General features: G+C 31.2%; 2 protein-coding genes across 3 annotated transcripts; one reads left to right on the forward strand and one right to left on the reverse strand.

The window, feature by feature from the left end:
• The first annotated feature begins 316 nt into the window (after window positions 1–316).
• LOC148279316 (ciliogenesis-associated TTC17-interacting protein) lies at window positions 317–6,164 on the forward strand. Of its 2 annotated transcripts, none has more exons than XM_088230143.1 (7): window positions 317–509; window positions 600–1,493; window positions 2,823–2,976; window positions 3,587–3,848; window positions 4,186–4,309; window positions 5,217–5,377; window positions 5,832–6,164. In XM_088230143.1, the coding sequence occupies exons 1-7, from the start codon at window positions 449–451 to the stop codon at window positions 6,045–6,047; spliced, it is 1,872 nt and encodes a 623-aa protein (XP_088086269.1). In that variant the 5' UTR covers window positions 317–448; the 3' UTR covers window positions 6,048–6,164. The 2 variants fall into 2 exon arrangements, with proteins under 2 accessions (XP_088086269.1, XP_088086270.1); XM_088230144.1 differs by having other exon boundaries at window positions 786–1,493.
• Window positions 6,165–6,837: 673 nt separating this feature from the next.
• On the reverse strand, window positions 6,838–16,266 carry LOC148279317 (UDP-glycosyltransferase UGT5-like). Its single transcript, XM_088230145.1, has 4 exons — window positions 15,178–16,266; window positions 8,849–9,071; window positions 7,714–7,930; window positions 6,838–7,198 (listed from the first exon to the last, which is right to left on the reverse strand). Exons 1-4 carry the CDS (start codon window positions 16,009–16,011, stop codon window positions 6,913–6,915), a joined length of 1,560 nt encoding a protein of 519 aa, XP_088086271.1. The 5' UTR covers window positions 16,012–16,266; the 3' UTR covers window positions 6,838–6,912.
• Between the last annotated feature and the right edge of the window lie 5,415 nt (window positions 16,267–21,681).

A 21,681-nucleotide genomic window follows, 5' to 3' on the forward strand; every position in this document is an offset into this window, starting at 1 on the left:
CAATGCGCTGCCCTAGTTATTTTACGTTCAATGTACCACTTTTAGCAAAACTGACTTACAAATGCCATAATGTTCATAAGCCTTTTATGCGTCTAACGTCTATGTAGCTAAAAAATCATGTTTTCTTAGGTTCAATAACCGAGACTGGTTCGATCCCCACCCCCTCTAACAGTTTAATAGGGTACATTTTTGTTATTTTCCACTTACTGGCCGTTTACTTCTTATCTACCGACCTGGCCAATTAAATTAATTTGAAAAAAAAAACAGTTTTTGAGGATAGCAACACTATAAGCGGGCTATTTTTGTATTTAAATTTCTTAGTTAAAATTAAATTTATTACCAAACAAAAACTGATTTAAAAAAAAATATTTTGTCAATATACCTGATTGTTAGAAATCATAATAAATCGTCAGCCCTTTGTGCTATTAATAAATCTCATTAATTGGAAATGACAGCTAAATCCATTGGTGTATTATTCGACATCAACCAATATGTAAATTACAATTTAGGTAATTAAACCCAAAAAAAAATATTTTAAAATAATGTTTAGATGTTTTGTTCACTCATATTGTAATTTACATAGCCCTGACTATTTTTAGATGATGACATCAAGAAAAAAATATGTTTTTCAGAGACTCTTTTAGTAAGTTGTCTGCATAACAAAGTAATTCGCCCACCAAAAAATATAAATCTTCATAAGTCAATTAGCAATGTTAAATCTGAAGAATGTGAAAATGATTCAAGGGAAGATGAAAAAGAAATAAAAACGCCTTCAACTGTTTCAGATGACGATTTTTTTTTTTACTTTTATGATAAAAAACTTCCCGAAAAGGATCCCACACCAAATGACACGCTTATGACTGTAAATGGTCTTCCAAAATTAAACCCCAATAGAACAAAAGTGCGGTGCATATGCTTACCTAAAGATCAGTGGACTGCTGTTTGTCTTTGCGGAACAGGGAAACGTGATGATAGCGTGCAAGGAGAAACTTCCAGCCTTAGTATGACTAGTGAGTCGTCTCTTTCGGAGGACGACATCTCAAAAATCTGTCACTCACCAATAAATAAAATATGTATATGTTTGTCAAATGATGACATCCAAGATGCTTGTAAATGTGGTTCTGAACTTGAGCGGCTGAAATGTAAGCCATTGCCCAAAGTTGAACCTATGACGTCACCAGCTTCAGCAACTAGCTGCGCAGGAAGTACTGTGGTTTCCACTAAATCTGTTACGACTGCTTCAGGGCAAGACATTCTATCTCTTACATCTGAGAGTTCCCTCTCTATTGTGTCTCATTCAGAAGAAAACCTCGAAGCTTCTGAGTTGACTCTGACTACGGAGTCCTCTTTGTCTGTTGAAACTACAGAACAATCAGCAATTACTCTTACTACTAACTCTGCTATTAGTTCAACAAGCTCTGAAAGTGAAAAACAAGATTTTGGAGAGTGTTTGAATACATTTTTATCTCCTGATAATTGTACAGCAACAGGAGGTATACTGATAATTTTTTTAAACACATGAAACTTGTACTATATAATCTGTGACATGAAGTACCTATAATTATAACACGTAATTGTACAATTCATTAAAAGTAATTCTTAGATGTTTAGTCTACCTGGGTTAAAGTAATATTTCGCCCTAGTTGCAGTGATTTTTGTAGTCTGGTTTTGTGCTTATCAAAATAATTATTTTCATGTATTGAAATGGGATATAATCCATTAGTTATGTGCGGCCGTCTCAAAGACTCATATTTGAAAATACCCGACATATTATTTGTTCATTATGGAAATCATACAGTTATCTGTTTATTCATCCATGGGTCTACTTTGGTGTACTTGTGCTATGCACATTTCCACTAGAGTTAATTACACTACTGTCTTTTTAACTGAATCTTGTTTAACCGAATCACTAAAATACTTTCGGTTATTACCATTTTCTGTACTGCTTTCATACAGTAAGTGTCGCGGGTGCATGGACTGTACACAAACATTCGGTTGACGTCACGTGAGAACTTGTAGAACTAGTAGCTGGTGACCTGCTTTTCATTAAGCGTTTTAGAGGTCAAGCTGCAAAGAAACGTTCTTCTCATATGAAGCAAAAGAAAATTGTACATTTTATTACCAACTTCCTCGATTTAGTTTTGTATTCCATCATGCAGTTATGTTTTTATGTATTTTTAGAAATTTCATGTATTTATTTATTCTATGCCGTTTATTTTTCGCCACGTATATATTTTCCAGTTTTACTGAATTTTCATTTAATGGATGCCTTATTGGGCCCATTAAATTCGGTTAAATTGGACTATAATGTATTTCAATCTGAATTTATTAAAAACTTGTCACTTTCATAGGAAATATGTATCCGGGTCGGAATATTTCAGAATACACCCAAAGTGGCTTAGTAAATAGCAGAAACATACCAAATTATTTTATAAGACATTTATGGCGTAGCCGAGATACTACAATAAAAATGAGAATGTTCATGTTGAGTGACGTTGTAGGTCCTACTAAGGGGCGATTTTGTGGCATTATGTAAATGGACAATGCTGATTAAGAGAGACATGAGTTAAGGAGTGTCCTAGTGATTCCAAAACACCCTGAATGGGAGACGTATTTCCGAGTGATACTAAAGCATCCTGAATGGATTAATATGTAGGGTATTTAGGAATATGCCTCTAGGACACTAATTCTTTTTTTTAATTATTATTACTTTATAACTTTGTTCTAGCAGGTTGATTGCACAACTACTTTTTTATATCATCGCCAAGTTAGTAATTTTTGAAAAACTTTTATGTACATATTAACACACTCTTTTTTTTTAGGGATGACAATTAGTGTTGAAACTGTAGGTATACATAATGATAAATTTTTGATTCACATGTCTTCACAATACACACTAAATACTTATGATAATGGATCTGATTTGTTGAGCACAATTGATTTAAACCTTCATACAATAGAAGAAAATAGATCAGAGTAAGTTCAAAACTGGTATGATATGCGATAAGTAGTTCATTTAAAAAACATAGTTGTGAGAGTTAGAATCTGAAAACTACTGTTTTTTTTAATTTTATATGTGTGCAAGAACCTACATAATATTTACCGAACAAATATTTTGTTTGAAATTACTCAATTAAAAATGAGCTGGTTCATTCCTTTAAGTAAAATGATTTTAAAAATTAAAAGAAAAATATGTTTAAACCCTTTCATCATAATGTGACTTGATGTTTATATTTTTTACCCAAATTTATGGTTTGTGTAGTTTAATTGAGTCAGATGAAGTTTAAAATAAATCATATTTATAGATATTTAAAAGTGGGAGAAAAAAAAAGTCATAAAGCAAAAATAATTTTCTTCTCTGGTAAAAACAAAGTTACAACTAAGCATTTGAATTTGCGACGCAAAATCAATAAAAAAATATGTATTTTTGCAGTGGTACATTTTTCTTTGTGTAGTTTCGCAAATAAGATGAATATTTTTAATTCCAAATTAGTCTGAAACAAAAATTTGGTTTTAAATATTAAAAATATGTATGTGTGTGTTTTGTAAACTTTCTTAATTTGTTTTTGTAATGATTTTTTTGTAGGCACTTTGAAAATGAAGAAGAGTTTACTGAGAAGCAATATTATCTAGCTATTTGTGAAGGAGGTTACTATTGCAGTACATCACACAATGAAGGAACATTTAAAGGAGCGGATAGCAAATACTTGACTTATGACGATGCATATAACTTTGTTTTGGAAGGAGCCAATATTGTATTACTTCGTTATTTAGCATTAAGACAATTCCAGGGAAGATTTAGAACAACTAACATGAAAATAAATGGGAAGATAGCTGAAAGTATTTATGTAAGAATGCCTAAAATATTTCATTCTGAATATACTTGCATTAAACTGTGTAAAACCAAATTTCAGGGATTATCTTTTTCTCTGAATACTTCAGAAAAAAACTAAAGCTCAGGGAGTTAATATAGATTGTGCTCTCATCATTATAAGCCAAATTTGTATAAGTAAATAAGGTTTTTTAAGTTTCTAAAATGAAATTATAACTAAAATTAACTTGATTATACGAAATTGATTTTTCTTGCATCTGATACAAGATTATTATTATGCAAAGATTACATGTTATATCATTTTTTTCTAAATTACATACTTCTTAGTTAATTGTTTCAAAATATGTTTCTAGATAACTAAAGTTGTACAAAATGCTGTTGTTAACAATGTTGTAATGCCAGTTTTAAAAGTAGTCCGTATCAACACTGATGATGAGGGATTCCAAACGTCGGAATGCTATGTATTTACTTTGATGGGTAAGTTCATGTTTATAAGTAAAAATAAAATTTTATGTGATTTAAGTTTACCATTGCTCACATAGGAACCAATAGATCCTTGCAAGTATTCTGCTATATCACACTGCTTCGCTTGTTTGACTTATCCGTAGTGCATAAGTAGAAGATTGGTTTATAATAATTTTTCACATGTGGTTTTTTAAATACATAAATAAAGAATGAGGAACTTCAGCCTTACGGGAAATTGGATACAAAAAATGTTTTCTTACGCGGGGTAAAAATTAGAGCATTAAATTTTATCACAAAGTTTATTGAAAATGTACAGAAAAATAATAAAAAATATTTTGATAAAAACGCACTACTTTAAATGACGTCACTGGTTCATGTGAATCAACCTATGATCTGAGAGCTATGGAAGATTTCCGGTCTGCTTGTCGCTTCTGGACCAATAGGAAGAACTGAATGAGAATAAGCGGAAATGAACCTTTGACGTCACACGCGGAGTTATTTCAGAAATACAAAACTTTAAAAAATCGAAGCGCCGATAATACGATATGTAAAAATTAAAGAAAAAAAAATTTGACTTAGTTTAACAGTCTATTAACAAATAAAAAATTTGAAAAAAACCACTGAACTTCCTCATTGTTACAACAATTATAAATGCATCAAGTCAATATTTTTGTGCATAATACATTCATACAAAATAAAGATTTTCTAAATGAGTACAGTAATTGATTATAAGAAGCAATATAGGTAATATGATTTATTAAAAATCTCCCCACTTTTGCTCATTTTTTGTTTTTTGGATATATTGAACCTATTTTTCCTATCTGTTAATTTTTTTTTCAATAAGATGGTTTCCTTATTGTAAAAAATAGAATTTTATTTGCCCTAATAATTTATGTTAAGTAACATCATGATATTTCAGGTTACATGATTCAACATCAATGGAGTGATAATAATTTGGTTGTACACATCAATCCTTTACTACCAGTTGATCCACTTTCTGGACAAATTTCAAGACAAATTCCACTCAGAAACAATTGGCGACAAGACATGGAAATGTTGTCTAAATTTTTTGATTTCAAAGTATGTTTTCTGAAATAGTATTCTTATGTATTTATCTTTTTAAACTCGAGCTTCTTATGAACAAGTTTTGTCAATAAGATGGGATTTTATTTAATGTTTTATACAGATAACTTTGATGTTCAGTTTTCTGGTGAACAGTGAAACATGTTACATAGGTCTGGTCTACTAACAAAATTTTGAGAACTTTTAATACATGACTACTTGTATTTATAGTAATATTTCAAATATAAGAACACCTTTTTTTTATTTCAAAATAATGTATTTTCTGCAACTATTCATACATTGGCAATTGGGAACAATATTAAAACATTGCTGCATTTTTCTCATGAAAGTAAAAATATTAGTTTTTTTATTCATATCTGATATAAAGTCTGTATTCTTATATACAAATACTTAAACATATTAATTGATAAGAAATAGTAAACCTTTATATTTTTTTATTGATATTTTACAGGACAGACGATTAATGGAAAATGAGGCATATTTGGCTGGAAAAGTTGAGCTACAATCTGTCCTTACTGATTACTTCCAAGCTATTCTTTTGATGAAACCAAGAGAAGTCTTACCTTTCACCAGAAGCTTTTTTTCAACTTTTGTGAAATCTGTTCACCTTCCACATAATAATTACTTTGACAAACATCTCCATCGAGTACGGTATTCATACTTTTAACTTAATATTTTTAATTGAAATTTACACCGAAAATAAAGAAAAATTAAAATTTTCAGAATAATCTTGTTATTTTGCTGGTACCTACATATTTACTAGATTTTTTTTATGTGGTGTATATTTTTGACAAAATGAGACTGGAAGAATATTTTTTTAGAATTTCATATTATTGCAATATTTGTAAATAGCTACTTGAAAGAAACACTGATCACCAAATTAAAAAACTTTTTTTTATACTGAACTGAAGAATCTATTTAGTCGACATTATACTACTTTTAAATTGAAACTTCAAGAATAAAATACATGTACTCATTATTCAGGGATCTTCTTAATTACATGCCATGTAAAACTACAAATCAATGTACTTTATGCATTGCAAAGAACCACACAAAAAATTCTTCAATAAAATTGTTTTTAAAAGTACAGTAAAACACCAGCTTTTCAGACCAATGAGTGCCAGACGTTATCCAGATATGCAAAAGTCTGAAAAATTAGATTAAGGCAATGTTTTGAAAGAAAATGCAGAATTTACTCTAAGATAACTTTTTATTGCTTTTGAAATAATATAGCGAATTGGAATTACATTAAAGACTTATTTTAACATGTCTAGCAAAGTTAATTCTTTTGACAAAAAACTCATTTATGAGCAGTGAGGTCCTTATTTTAAGGTTTGATTTCTTGATAACGATCCGGATGACTTTAGTTCGTATAAATGGAGTTCTACTGAAGTATCATACTCATTTTCACAATATTGATGTATTTATAATATACCTATTTATTAAAATTTATTAAATTGTATTTTTTTAATTAACGTTTTATTTCATTGAATTATAAAATTCGTTCTTACAAAATAATTTCTTTAAACAAATTAATCATTCTTTTTATCTTTAAACTCGATAAAACTTTTTGGAAAATAAGTTTTCAGGGCAAAGTAAATTGCCACAATGAAAACTCCTAGCAATAACATTAGTACGGACAAAATGAAAGCTAGGACATCCAGGTTGTATAGTTGGTAGGTGGTGAGGTCCAGAGCAGGAGAACGGAGCCTCCTCCCCTTGTAACGAGCCACATATTCTACCGTATCAGCAGCCACCTTTAAGGGAGGTGCGCGATCATGCCACTGGGCTGAAAGGTTTTTTGCTGACTGCCTCATTCTGAAAAAAGAAAAAAACAGTTATTTAAAAATGTCCAAATTTCTTTTGCGAAGTACTGGATTCATTCCTGGGAGTTTATCAAGATTGATTTAATATATTTCAAGAAAAGACAGGCGCAATGGCGCAGTTGGCGCAGTTAGCGGTACACACAGACTGGCAAGTTTGATTTCTTGCCAGTTGCAAGAAAAAAATTCAAAAAATATTTATTATCAATTGGTCTGGGTGTTTTGATGTGTTTTTCATAACTTCGTTCCACATCTTTACTTTGCCACCTGCTAATAAGCCTCTAAAATAAAGGCTTAGCTGGTTATTCCTTTAAAAAACTATTACTGGACATGTCAAAAGTTGGATTGATCAGCGCGGCGTACGTGCTTGAATGTAAAGGAAGGGAGGTCTGTATGTAAAAATAGAGTGGAGGGGTGTTCTTATTTAATTTTTCTTTTCTTATGGAGAAACGGAGTAATGGCTTGTTTTTTTTATTGTGATTCTCATAAACTATGTGATTAGCAACTTACTCTGATGATAACACATTGGTCAAGGCTTTCTGGATCCTTTCTTTAGTAATATCTCTATACAGGACTCTGTCTCCTAACCCTGCCTCGACTGCTGCAGCAGAATTAGTTCCTTGGTCAGCAAATACTGGGATGAAGAGCATGGGAATTCCGACATAGACGGCTTCAGTTGTTCCTAGTAATCCTCCATGGGATATAAAAGCCACAGTCTTAGGATGATCTGGAAACAAAGAAATTTGAAACTATTGTTTAAATGGTATTTTAAAATGAATCAATAATCTTTATGACATTTTTAAATCTCCTAATCCGCACCAAATGGTGAATAAGGCACTGCAGCGTATCACAGCCATTTGATGTTCAAAGGCAAAAACGTTTGCGAATCCGAGAGCCAATACATGATAAAAAATGCATGTAAATAGTTTGAGATAATTATATTCCTTCACCAAAATATAATAAATATTAAATGGGGGGGATATTAAACATTTTTTTAGAATCGCATTACATTACATATAGGAAAATACGAAATTTCTAATGTATTGGTACTACTGTTTTAATTTTTTTTAAATATTTTTATATTATACCAACTCAACTTTGGAAACAAATTTTATATTATATATACACGGTTTTTCAGGGCCAGACCGCGAAACTTCAGAGGAACATTCCTCACGGTAAGCTTAAAAAAAATCCTAATAAAACTTTTCCAAAAAGTATTTATTTTTTATTTTTATTATTTTCTTCATAATCTCAAAATAAAGTAAGACTATAATTTCTCGGACTAGCATCCCTTCCGCAAACTCCTACCCCTCCTCAACAAAAGAAAGTTTTCGATAAAAACGTATTTGACCAACTAAGTGATACGCACCAGACGCGGTCAAGTGAAGCGGCTGGGTAGGAGAGGGGTAGGGGTTTGTGGAGGGACTGCTTGTCCGAGAAATTAAGGATTTACTACATTTTGAGATAATTTATATATATTTTTATATGACTTTTTGGAATAAAATATTAGGATTTTTTTAAGGCTTACCATAAGGAATGTTCCTCTGAAGTTTCGCAGTCTGGCCCTGAAAAACCGTGTTTATATATAAACATTTATTGTATTGTGTTAATTAATATACATAAGAATGTAATCAAAATTAAATACTTAAAAGTTCAAATTGAGGAAGCCATTTCATGAGTAGAATATTTTTAGGCATATTTGGAATGAGCTCTCCTTCCCATTTCCAAATGACGTCATAATCTATTTTGGAAAATGCTTCAACAAATGCATCCCTTTTGTATTCCGGTAGAGTAGAGGTTTTCAACATTGAGCCCATACTAAATACAATCACGCCACTTTTTGAGTTGTTCATGAATTTTTCAAGGTTCTGAAAAATAAAAATTAATTTCAACTTTAAAACGTTCTTTACAAAACTTAACATATAATATACAAAGATATGAATCACAGAAGTATTATTAAAAAAATACTACATACCCATATTAAAATATTTTTAAAATGTTAAGAACATCGACAAAAAATCTAAATTTAAAATGACATTTATCATCATTTTTCTATACGCACCTAATGGTGTATAGGGTACTGCATTGGTACACCAACTGCTGAGCAGGTATTTCGATAAAAAAATTACATGAAGGTATAATTGGACGTAGTTATGAAGAAAGCGTCTAACCCTCAAAATGCTAAAAATGAATAATGCCGATTTCGATAGCCTACTACGATATCTTTATATGTTGAAAACGTCGAACCTCCAATCGCTGTACTTTTTTTAGCAATTAAAGGAATTTCAAACCCACATCACGGCTTTCACTGTTATATTAGCTTTAAAAACGTCCAAGTGGTTTACCTGTTTTCTGTAACGCTTTTTTATGTATATTTTTTTAATTTTGGAAAAAAATAATTGGAAAAAACGTATAGCACTTGGAGCTTGGACGTTTTCAGCACATAAAGATATCATAGTATGCTATCGAAACCGGCATAAGCGCATTTTTAGCATTTTGAGGGTTGGACGCTTTCTGCATAACTACGTCTGATTGAACGTAGTTATGCAGAAAGCAGCCAGTCGACAATTTTGAAGAAGTGAAATATTTGTGTTATCGGGTGCAGTAAGGTCAATTCTAAGTTCTGCTAAAAACAGCCAGACCGCTTTCATACAAAAAACTGTAATAACCACCTTCTGAAAATAGTTTCGATCACAAAAATGGCATTTCTCAATTTGCAGAAAACACCCACAGCACAAGAAAAATCTTACAGTGCTTTAAAAATCATTAAAACTGGTCAAATATATATATATAATTAGATTCTTGTTTGTAAAGTGAAAAAAACGATTTTTTTTAATTTTTTTATATTTTTTTTAAAGAAATGTTTGCGTTCTTATGATTTACCCAAATATTTAATTTTGAGGGCCGTTTTCAACGAGTTGTAAATAACTCACTATTAGAAAATGGGAATTGAGTTGGGGTAGAGTGGGATTCGAACCACGAGTTCGAGACACTAGCCACAGGACTACAACCCAATTCATAGTTTATTATTTTATGTCAAAGTCGAAAACATTCTAACTATTGTGCAGATTTAATTATTCAATCTTTTTACAAAGGTGCTATTATCCCAGTTTCACTTTTCTATGGCTAGCTGCTTTTTGCATAACTACGTTCAATTATCAGTCTTACATCTTACACTTTAAAAAAATTTAGAAAGGAATATGGAAGCATGGACATTTTTTTTTTATTCCCTTAGGTATTCAAAATGTTTTTAATTTTTACAACTCCCTAGGGAATAGAATTCAGCCCTTGTCTACAAAAAAATCGAAACGCCTACTTAAAATGAGGTTATTGTGTTCAATTGAAATCAGATAGGTAGGTATTCTAAGAAGAAAATGATTTTACTTTTGTAATCAAATTTATATCCCAAACTTCCAGCGAAAATTGTATTGGTAAAATTGAATTTAGGTTAACAATTAGTTTGTACAAATGTTTGTAAACAAAATACTGGATTTCACCCCCTGAAGAATTATTAAGATTAATATATTGCAACCGAGATGGAACATTTAGAGAATGAAGTATAAAAGTTTCGCCTTTAATTGTTAATTTTTGTTGAGTAAAAAGTGAAAACTTTTATTTAAAGTCAACAGTTGGAAGAATTGATGAAGTATGAATGGTTAAACAGGCAAAACGGTGAATGTTAAACAGTGTGTAAAGTGGCCAAATAAATCAACCAATGACAGATCATAAGACCTATAAATGCCTAGACTTCCATATTTCATTCTGTAAAACGTTCTCCATCTGGTTTGTAACATATATTTAAGTGGCTCAATGTTTTGCTTGTATTTACAAAATTAAATTCCGAAAATGATACTTTTTTAATTGATAAAAATATTATGTAATGACTCATTCTATTTAATGAAAATACTATGTAATGACTTATCCCATCTAATAAAAATATTATGTAATGATTTATCCCACCGAATACAAATATTATGTAACGACTCATCCGATTTAATAACTAGCGTTCAATTGCTCTTCATATTTTTTTTACAAGTCTCGTATAATAGGCAGATCCTACTTCATTTTTACAATACCTGTTCATTACACAATCGATGTTCAATTACACGCATCTATTATAGACATGCATCTATTGTTTATTTATTTTTTGTAAATCAATACTGTTCAAATATTTATTCGGCGAACCGTCATGCAACCTTCAATTTTTTGCGGTTGTAAGTTTGTACCTTTTCGCATGATAACCCACCACTTTTTTTATAAAAGGTACCCACTTCTTATAAAAACATGTAGGTACTTGTAGGTTGTTACTTAATTACTCTTGTCGTCTCGGTTCGTATCTTGCCGGTAGGCACTGTCTACTTTTCGTAATAATAAAATTACAAAGTGCATCGGGTCGCATTACCCGTATGTAGATACTTAACTAAACTGACCAAAGTACCCGTTATTCAACGAATGTCATTAATACCTACACTGTTTTTAGAAAGAATACCGTAAAAGCCGGGTTTTATGTTTCAAGATTTCCTTTATACATTTATATGAACATTTTATGGCTCGGTAATCGAATTGTGATTCCGTGGCTAGTGTTGCTGACTCACGGATCAAAGGTGCGAGGTGTCGAATCCCACTTTACCCCAACTTGATTCCCATATCCTAATAGTGAGTTTTTTACAACTCTTTGAAAACTCGAGTCCTTATTCAATAAATTACACACATTATTACAATATTAATACATTGTAATGAAAACAAAGTATTAAAACATATTTTGTCCCGATAAACTATTAAATAATAGTTTGTCATCCGGTGCTCAGATATAAGTTTCAGTTAATAATTGAATAAAATAGTACACACAATACTGTATCTGTATAAAATAATGAACATATAATATTTTGTTTTTGATGCTTTGAAAAATATTATTTAGAAGACAGAAAAGAAAAAAACTCAACAAAACCAGATAAAAATGGTTTAATTTTTTAAAATTTTAAGTCAGAAAATAGAGTAAAATAATACAATTAAAATTTAGGAATAGCCATTTACTTGAATATATTTAAAATATGGAGAAAAAAAATATTAACACATATATAAATAGTGTGTGCTCATAAATGTTCTAAAGATACGATAAAAAATAAAACAAAGTAAATCAATAATTTCAATTCATATCTACAGAAAAAATAAAAATAATAAGAAAATCAAAAGTACCTATTAAAATTAAGATTTAAAAATGTAAATTAAATAAAGAAAGAAATAAAAGAAAAGATTAAAATAAGAAAAAAACAAAAATGTTTTCAATGTGAAATAAAAAATGTTTTACATAAATAATAAATCGGGTAAATCATAAAAACACAAGTATTTATTTTTTAAAAATACGAAAAATGTTGAAGATGGATGTATTAGACTTCAGATTTAAAAAAATAAATTTAATATAGGTACTATTTTGATACGAAACTTAAGTCCTATCAAAATAAATCTAATCACAATAAAGAACAAGAAAATAATTTTAAATCCATAATAAAGCAAATTAAAATTTCAAAATTACTAAATTAAGGCCTCAAAGTTTTTCTAATCGATCTCCAATGGATCGAAACGAAAAAAACATAGTAATCAATAACATAATAATTATCTAATCCATTTCAAGATCATAAACTTAAAATCACGACAAATTTGTATGGTACAGGTAGTACTGTAATAATTTAAAGACCTTGTTTGAAAAACAGCAAATACATTTTTTCCAGTCTGCTTTTATTTGGTTTTATGATTCTCTGTCCATGATTCTCCACGGTAGCCTTTGCCAAAAAATTCTAAAAAAATCTATTCCTTAAATTAACAAATTGACATTATTAATTATTTTTTTTGTTCACTTTAAATTCACTTTCTTGCATTATCTTAAGTCATGATTTTAAAATTAATTCAAACTCATACTGCTATACATATTATACCTGCTCTACATATTATAATGAGGAAGTTCAGTGGTTTTTTTCAATTTTTTTATTTGTTAATAGACTGTTAAACTAAGTCAAAATTTTTTTTTTAAAATTTTTACATATCGTATTATCGGCGCTACGATTTTTTAAAGTTTTGTATTTCTGAAATAACCCCGCGTGTGACGTCAGAGGTTCATTTCCGCTTATTCTCATTCAGTTCTTCCTATTAGTCCAGAAGCGACAAGCAGACCGGAAATCTTCCATAGCTCTCAGATCATAGGTTGATTCACATGAACCAGTGACGTCATTTAAAGTAGTGCGTTTTTATCAAAATATTTTTTATTATTTTTTCTGTACATTTCCAAGAAACTTTGTAATACAATTTAATGCTCTAATTTTTACCCCGCGTAAGAAAACATTTTTTGTATCCAATTTCCCGTAGGGCTGAAGTTTCTCATTGCTAAGCCGTTCACTTAAAAAAAAAAAAAATTTTTTGTCATTACGATTTATAGTGAATTCGACATAGTTTTCACTAAAACAAACTTCGTCATAAGATTTATTTATACTTTAATTAATTATAATAATAAAAATACTTTCTAATTTTATTCCACTTTTATTTATAATTATTTTATATTAACCAGTGGTCTGACGATGTCGTCACCAGTCTGACGATGTCGATCACGACGAAACCCGGTCACTGGTAAAAAAATTATAAAATAATTATAAATAAAAGTGGAATAAAACTATAAAGTATTTTTATTATTATAATTAAAATGCAGTTTCACCAAGAAATGTCAGTAGAAAAACTCAACTTTAATTAATATTTAATTGAACGTATAATATTTACGTTATTTCGAAGTTCCTTTCAGAGTTTTAAATTATTTATCTATATATATATTTTTAATATAATGTACAATAATCTAAGTAAAACCGCCTCTGAAAACTGTTTCAACACTCAGGAAAAGTTGTCGGTTTTTCTGGTCCTCAATTATAAACATATTTTTTTACAAACATAGCCCTTGGTCCCAAGGTTTTATTTATCTGTTTTGAGGTTTCGCCAACCAAAAATGTTAAGGTTTCTAAAAAATGTTCATACTCCATTGCTATTGATTTTTTAAATTACTGTTTTTATAACGGTTGCCCCAATTTTTTAAATTTTCATTCAAGTGGTTTAATATTTTATTTTATTTTTGAGATAAAACGCAGTATGTATAATTGTATAAATAAACCCAAGTTTCAACCTGTGTACTTGGAATGGCAGTCACCTAATGGTGAAGCTAACTACTAAACAGATAATCAAATGCACATGTAAAATAAAAAGAAAAAAGCTTCTCACTAGCTTGTTACCATATTTATTTATTAAGTAGATTCTCTTTAAATGTATTTTAGATGTAGGTGTGTTGGTAGATATGAAAATATACAATATTTATTAATGAAATAAATACATTATGTCGAGCTCGTGGTGTAATGCTCAGCGCGTTTGCCTACCATGCAAGAAGTCTCGGGTTCGATTCCCGACACGGCTGATATGAAATATTTATTTAAAAGGGTGTTTTCACACTGAAATATTTTATAGTCCCTGGACTGGTACCTGAAGCGAAAGAGTGATCATCTTACCTTCGTATAACAAAAATGATCAAGATACGCTGCGATTGGTGTACCAATGCATGTCCCATTAGGTCCAGAAAAGTATGATGATCTTATTAAATTAAGAAAATTTAACGGTCATAATTAGTCACCATACTAAATTAACCATTTAATTCACAGATGTTTCGATTTTACTTTACTGTTTTTTTTAATCTCTCATGGAAATTCGAAATACTATAAAAAAACACAAGTCAAATGTATTTATTCTACTTTTGACAAGAATAAAAAATCAAATTCATTCTTCACTTTAGCATAATTATTTCATTTAAATTTACACAAAACAACATGTTTGTGCTTTAATATAAATGAAGTTTAAATAAAGTACCTCTAAATCTGATTTTTCAATTTTAGTTCATTTATTCGAAATAAATTGAATTTTATTTTCAATTGTAAGGCTATAATATTTTACCGGTTCTAATGGCATCAACTTTTTCTTGATGTGCATTCCATTAACTTCTACAACCCCCGGCACCAGAGGCTTCACTCCATGAAGAGTGAAGTGTGTGTTGGAGAGAAGGGCGCTGGTCCTCGGTGCGATTTCCCCTAATGGCGGAAGGGTACGATTAAGGTTCTTCTGGACTATCTCACGTTCATCCGTAAACACCCTGTACTTGAACAGAGCTTTATAAAAATACTCGGTTATTGTGTTCTCAACCCGCTCCAAAAAATTCATGTGAGGTCCATAGGATAGGAAAATACACGGCATATACGAAGGGTAGTCTGGCTGACCGTAGTATGGGTAGGTCCAGGGCATTTGAGGGTGCGATTGCAATCCTATCACAGGGGCGTCTATGAAATGCGCGATACCCATAGCGCACTCGCTATTAAACTGTTCTAACAAAATAACGTCAAACTTATAACCATTATTTATTATTTCATGTACATGAGGCAAGTTTGTTAAAACCTCGCACATTTTTGTCGCTAGATCCATTATTACGGACGTTTCCACCAAATGCATAAAAGTATCCATTATAAAGTTTCTGGAATCAAACATTTGGAAATTAAGCGTCTCTCTGTGTAGATTCTGGAAAACTCCCATGTTTATCTGTTTCCATCTATTGATTTCATTCGGGGGGTCGAAGTGTGAAATGACCGTCAGCTGGTGCCCTCTGTTCGCGAGTTCTTCCAAAACCGGATGAAAAACATCGTAATGGCTTTTTCCTGGATGTGGGAACAGACCTAAAATATTTAAGCCATCCGCTCCCATAAAAACTGCCCCAAAGACGAAGTAAAACTTAAGCATTTCCACTAATCCAGGTAAACATAAATTATTATATCACTTTTTAATACAGTTATTTTAGTTTATTCACGTAACGAATACGATACATATACCACTAATGAGACCACACAGCGCTTTCATTCGATTATAATTAACATTTAAATCCGCTGGACAATTACAATATTAGAGAAGTAATCCATCTACCAAATCCGAGCACGTACTGATGGAGTACAGAATATTACGGCCATAGTGATTTGCTTTATTCCACCCGTCTCGCCCATTTTTTTGCGATTGAGATTGTGTATATAATTTTAGAATTACAATTAGTTGTAGTCCCTCAACTTAATACTCGCAACAGTTATAAACGTTTTTTTTTGTTTTTTTTCCATACATATATTATTTACATAAAAATATAATAACAAAAATACACTTTAGAAAAATACATCTTAAAATTAAGCTACAAAATAAATTGGAAAAAATGCCCACAGAATTCAGCGTCTGAGCTATATTACAGATACAATAATAACAAAAAAAATATTGACAAAATTTAATTGAATCGGGTTGTGGTCCTGTGGCTATTGTCTTAGACTCACGGACCGAAGGTCTGTGGTTCGAATCCTTCTCTACCCCAACTTGATTCCCATTTTCTAATAGTGAGTTATTTACAACTCGTTGAAAATTAAATATTTGGGTAAATCATAAGAACGCAAATATTAATTAAATAAAAAAATAAAAAATAGGAATGCTGTTTTGTATACGTTTAAATTTAATTTACGAAATAATGAAAGTAGTTTTGTGTTTTATAAACTTTATTAAATATAATAATTTAATACTTCTGTTTGTAACTATTTGTTAATGATATTACAATTTTCTTTTCTATTGTAAATGGAAAAGTTTAGTTCTTTTTATTTATCTAATATAGCAATTTTCAGACCATTATCTAGAAGTTATGAATATCTTATGCTGTATAAATGGGGTTGTAACCAATTTAAGGGAGAAAAATCGTAAGTTTGGAATGGATACTTTACAATTAAACATACGGTATTATATTTCCAGCATGCGAAAACATTGCGTTGTTCATAAAATTAAACTTGAATATATAAAGGCTAAAAGTCGGAATAATTGACTTGCGTGCATTAGAAGATTTATAAATGCAGAGAAAGGAGTTAATATGTAAGTAAACAAAAAAAGAGCGGTGTGGCATTCTATTCTCTCTGCATACACCTACGGGGAAACGGTGTAATGGTTCGTTTGTTTCGGCATTTTCCAATTAAAATTATGTTTAATTAATTAAATAAAATTCTCATTTGTTCTCAATAGAGTTGTTCCACCAAAGTATTTATTTATTACTCATACTGGTATTATAAAACATTATGTGTATTGTAATGTCTATCTGTGTCTAGGTGGATGAAGAATACAGTTGTGTTTCAAATAAAACCAGAACCCTAGGCGAGTGTTTTTGACTCGATGCATACTCTCATGTAAAAACCCTTAAAAAAGGAAATCGAGTGAGGATAAGTTCGCCTTATTGTGTATAGAGGTAGTAAAAAATTAAACAGTTATTTTAAAACAGCTATTCTTCTGGTACAGTGGAAACAATTTCACACGAAAATTAAACTGTTATTTTAAATAAAAACTTCATCAATATTACTAATTAACAAGTTAAACTGCTTTGCAAAACTGTTTCTAAAATAATAGTTAAGAGCAGTGTGGGTAAAACCAGTGGCCACTTTTTTTATTTCATTTGAGGAGTCGCGGTCATAAGCGAACAGTCATTCCATTCATAAAAAGTTCACGTATCCTGACTAATTTTTTGTTGAAAGTAACAGTTTAATTTCTTGCTGTGATACTGTTTCAGTCGCTGCTTAAACCACATTGTTTTCCAACTTGTTATTTAAAAACCGTTTCACAAAACAGTTTTATTTGTAAAATAGTATTTGCTACTGCCACTTTTTTTAAATAACCGAATCACCCATCCTGATTGTGTAGTGGTTGACGCGTTTGCCCATCATTCTTGAGGTTCTAGATTCCTGTTAGGGTGGACGTAAAATATTGCCTTTAAGGTAGATTTACATTGAGTCAGTTACTGACTTCAAACCCAAAACAAGTCAGTGATGACTCGGTACTGCTATCGTATAAATTGATTTCACGTAAGTACAGCGCTGTTGCGTCAGTGCTGACTTCAAAATTCCCGGTGTTTATTTTGAAGTCAGTCCGCTCCCCTCAATACTGACGTCAGTAACTGACTCGATGTAAATCTGCCTTAAAGGTGGTTCAACACTGCGACATTTCGTCATTTCTGGACAGGAACCTAAAGCGTAAGAATGAGATCACTTTCCCTCCCATCTTACAAAAATGATCTATGTACGTTGCAATTGCAGTGCTAATTCAATTTAATTCAATTCATTCAATACAATATATAAATTATAAACATACATTCAATACGTACATATTAAAAAAAATAAAAAAATACACGAAAGCGACTCATGTCAAAGTAGTAGGAGAATCTTGCTCCGGAAAATCCCTTCGGATACATGGAACAGATCAATATCCAGAGCAATGTTGTTCAGCATAGCGGTAGCTCTTCCAAAGGCAAAACCATCGTCATGTTGTTCCTGCGTATCGGAATATGAAACAATCTATGCTGACGCTGTCTCAGGTAATTATCAGCAACAATCAAGCGATAAAAATGTGTAGTAAAATACACATTCCTTCTAGTCTCTAAACTGTTGAAGACAAGCATACCCTGGAGAAACTCGGTCGGGTAGAACCAAGGATAATACCCGCACTCTCTCATGTAGAGATATTTCAGAAACTTCTTTTGGATTTTCTTTATCATAAGAGAGTACTTCAGTTCATGTGGCTCCCAAATCATCGTGCCACTCTCGAGTCTACTTCGCACCAAGGAGTTGTAAAGAGTTCTCAGTACGCTTTTTTTTTCAAAAACCCTGGCAGTACGCAGAACGAATCCCAACATCTTCAATGCATTACCACTGATTGTCTCTATGTGTTCATGAAATGTCAGGGTGCTCACAAATCTAACGCCCAGATTCTTAACATTTGATATTCGTATCAGATTCTGCCATTCATTTTGTATTGAAAAATTAGAGTTTTTTGGGCCCTAGTGAAAGACGTGACCGAACACTTGGAAACATCAAACCTAAGTTTGTTTCGCCTTGCCTATTCAGATAATAAGATAAATCCGCTTGGAGAAGACAAAAATCGTCAGAAGTTGTCACCTTTAAAAATAGTTTTAAGTCATCCTCAAACAACAGAAAACGCGAGTTTAAAATTATTTTAAAAATATTATTCATGGAAATTGAGTGTGGTGCCCTATGAATGGCAAGGAGCGAATCGAAAAACGATGGTATTGACATAAATGTCATTCGATTAAATTATGGTATTATAAAATAAAACAGTCACTTCTACAAGTATATTATTATGATGTTACTACATTATGTAAGCTATTAATACTTTTCTACGAACATAGATTGACCCGACAATTCACCTAGGTGTGCATACTCTATTTATGGCACGCATTACTTGTATCGTGCCAATCCACCCGGTCCGGTATAATTAGGACAGGTAGGTAGATACTTATTTATTATTTTGTTTTTTCGTTTCAATTATTTAGTTTCTACTCGCGGGTAAAAAATGTATTAAAGGAAATTTAATGGAGATTAGTCGGCCTGATGGTTTAATGGTTAGTGCGTTTACCTGCCAACGAATAAATCAAATTAAATAAAAAAAGGAGAACTGGCATTATACAAGTGTTGAATAATCAGCATTTTGTTTTGACCGCGTATAGACTAGAGTTCCAGATAACACGCATCATGTTAAAAGTTGCTCCAGCAATTCCTAGGCGGGTTGCGAGCTCTTTATGCATGCTTCCATCCTCAGTAATGTGTACTCCCAAGTATTTAAAGCTGTCAACTTTCTCAATCCTCTGTCCATTATTACAAAGAGGCTGAACAGGGTCAGGACAGGATTTGTTGCGCATAATCTGAGTCTTTTTTGTATTAATATTAAGACCCAGACGAGTTGAACTAACATTGAAGTCCGAGAACGGGCGCAGCAGCTCCTATAACGAGCGTCTTGAGGATGCGGCGGTGGTCCTGAGGACAGAAGGCTGAAGAAGAAGACGTTACACAATCATAAATATTTCTAATTCTATTTTCTGTCTTTTTTATTCCATTTTTTACTATTTTCTCAAAGACGTTTCGAAACTATAATGATTTAAATATCACCTTTAATTTTATTGGAAACATTAGTGTTTGGCAAAAAGTAAAATAAATTGATTGTATCCTGAGTTTTATGGCATCAGCTAAGATAATAGAAGCTGTTGTCTAGTCCGAAACGTCGCGTCGCGTCGAAAAAGGCATTCTGTCAAGTAGTTTATACAGTTTATTTTGTGTCCGGGAGGATGAAGAATACAGTTCTGTGTGTGAAACAGAACCAGAACGGAATTCTTCGTCCGAATGGACACATGTATAAATCAACAATAACGTCATAATTTGTAATCCATTATCCATTCTAATTTGATTTCTCCAGATCCTACCTAACTTTTTTTGTATATATCGCACTCCTGAAATAATAGTGACACAAGTCAATAAATAGATTTTTACACAACAGCAACGTGCAACTACGTTACAAACCCGCGCTATCGATAAACTAACAATATATTAGCCACTAAAAGCAGAATATGACAGGTCATTACCCCTGTAAATGCCTAGACTTCCATATTCCGTTCTCAAAAATGTTTTTCCTCTCTGCTGCAACAAATTTTACAAAATATTGTTTATTCTCAAAACTTTTAGTAAAAAAAAATTGTATTAACTGTATTTTTTTCTATTAAGGCACATAAATACTTTTAAGAGATGTGCCGTTAATTACGCGGGTGCAAAATATATTCAGGAACATCTTTGCATACTGATATTAAAAGTAGTAATTTCCGAGTTGCGTCACTATTATCTCCCAGGTGCGGTATGTAAATTATGTCGTTAATATCTAAATATCACATTTCATTTCGAAATATTTTTTTTATAAATCTGCTTTCAAAGCTTTCCACTTGAAAAATCAAGGACATGTCAAAACAAATTAGTAAATGTAAAAATGGGTGATTGCGTTAGTTATTCATTCATTTGTCACTAACTTACAATATATTTATTTAAGTTAAAACAATAGTGTCCGTTTACTACGTATTGATTTAAATATTAAATTTTATTCACTTATTATTTAGTAACCGACCTAAATAAGGTTTTCAGACGAAGCCGAAACGTATTTTAATACTACAATAATACAACAGAGATGAAGAACACTTAAGATATGAGAATGTCGAAGTCTAGGCATCCACAGGACTAATGACCTGTCATTGGCTGATTTAAGTGGCCACTCTACACACTGTTTAACATTCCCCATCCTGTCTATATTTGAACATTTATATTCCTTCTGTTCTTCCATATGTTGACGTTTGTGAAGTTAAAGAGCTGAAACCTTTATTATTGCGGGTAAGATTCAAATGGTTGCAAACAATGCCTGAAAACATTTTTCAATTTTTTGAAATATTTATTTTGGTATTTAAATACGTTAAACGTCAGTTCAAAACGCCCAAAATTAGGCGTTTTTGGTGTTAAACTTTACGAGTTTATAAAAATATTTGTTTACAATACACAATGAAATAAAAGGCATAAGTTT

This window comes from Micrasema longulum, unplaced genomic scaffold, assembly GCF_059751315.1.
Source record: "Micrasema longulum isolate JH-2025_06_02 unplaced genomic scaffold, ASM5975131v1 h1tg000732l, whole genome shotgun sequence".
Classification (NCBI taxonomy): Eukaryota; Metazoa; Arthropoda; class Insecta; order Trichoptera; family Brachycentridae; genus Micrasema; species Micrasema longulum.

Excerpts from the sequence above, each read along its gene's own strand:
- LOC148279317 (XM_088230145.1), bottom strand. The coding sequence starts at position 16,011 with ATGCTTAAGTTTTACTTCGTCTTTGGGGCAGTTTTTATGGGAGCGGAT. Across the intron at positions 9,072-15,177 it reads AGTTGATGCCATTAGAACCG|AACCTTGAAAAATTCATGAA; the intron begins GTAAAATATTAT and ends TTTATTTTTCAG. Across the intron at positions 7,199-7,713 it reads ACCAATGTGTTATCATCAGA|AATGAGGCAGTCAGCAAAAA; the intron begins GTAAGTTGCTAA and ends TTCTTTTTTCAG.
- LOC148279316 (XM_088230143.1), top strand. The coding sequence starts at position 449 with ATGACAGCTAAATCCATTGGTGTATTATTCGACATCAACCAATATGTA. Across the intron at positions 510-599 it reads ATATGTAAATTACAATTTAG|ATGATGACATCAAGAAAAAA; the intron begins GTAATTAAACCC and ends GACTATTTTTAG. Across the intron at positions 2,977-3,586 it reads ATAGAAGAAAATAGATCAGA|GCACTTTGAAAATGAAGAAG; the intron begins GTAAGTTCAAAA and ends ATTTTTTTGTAG.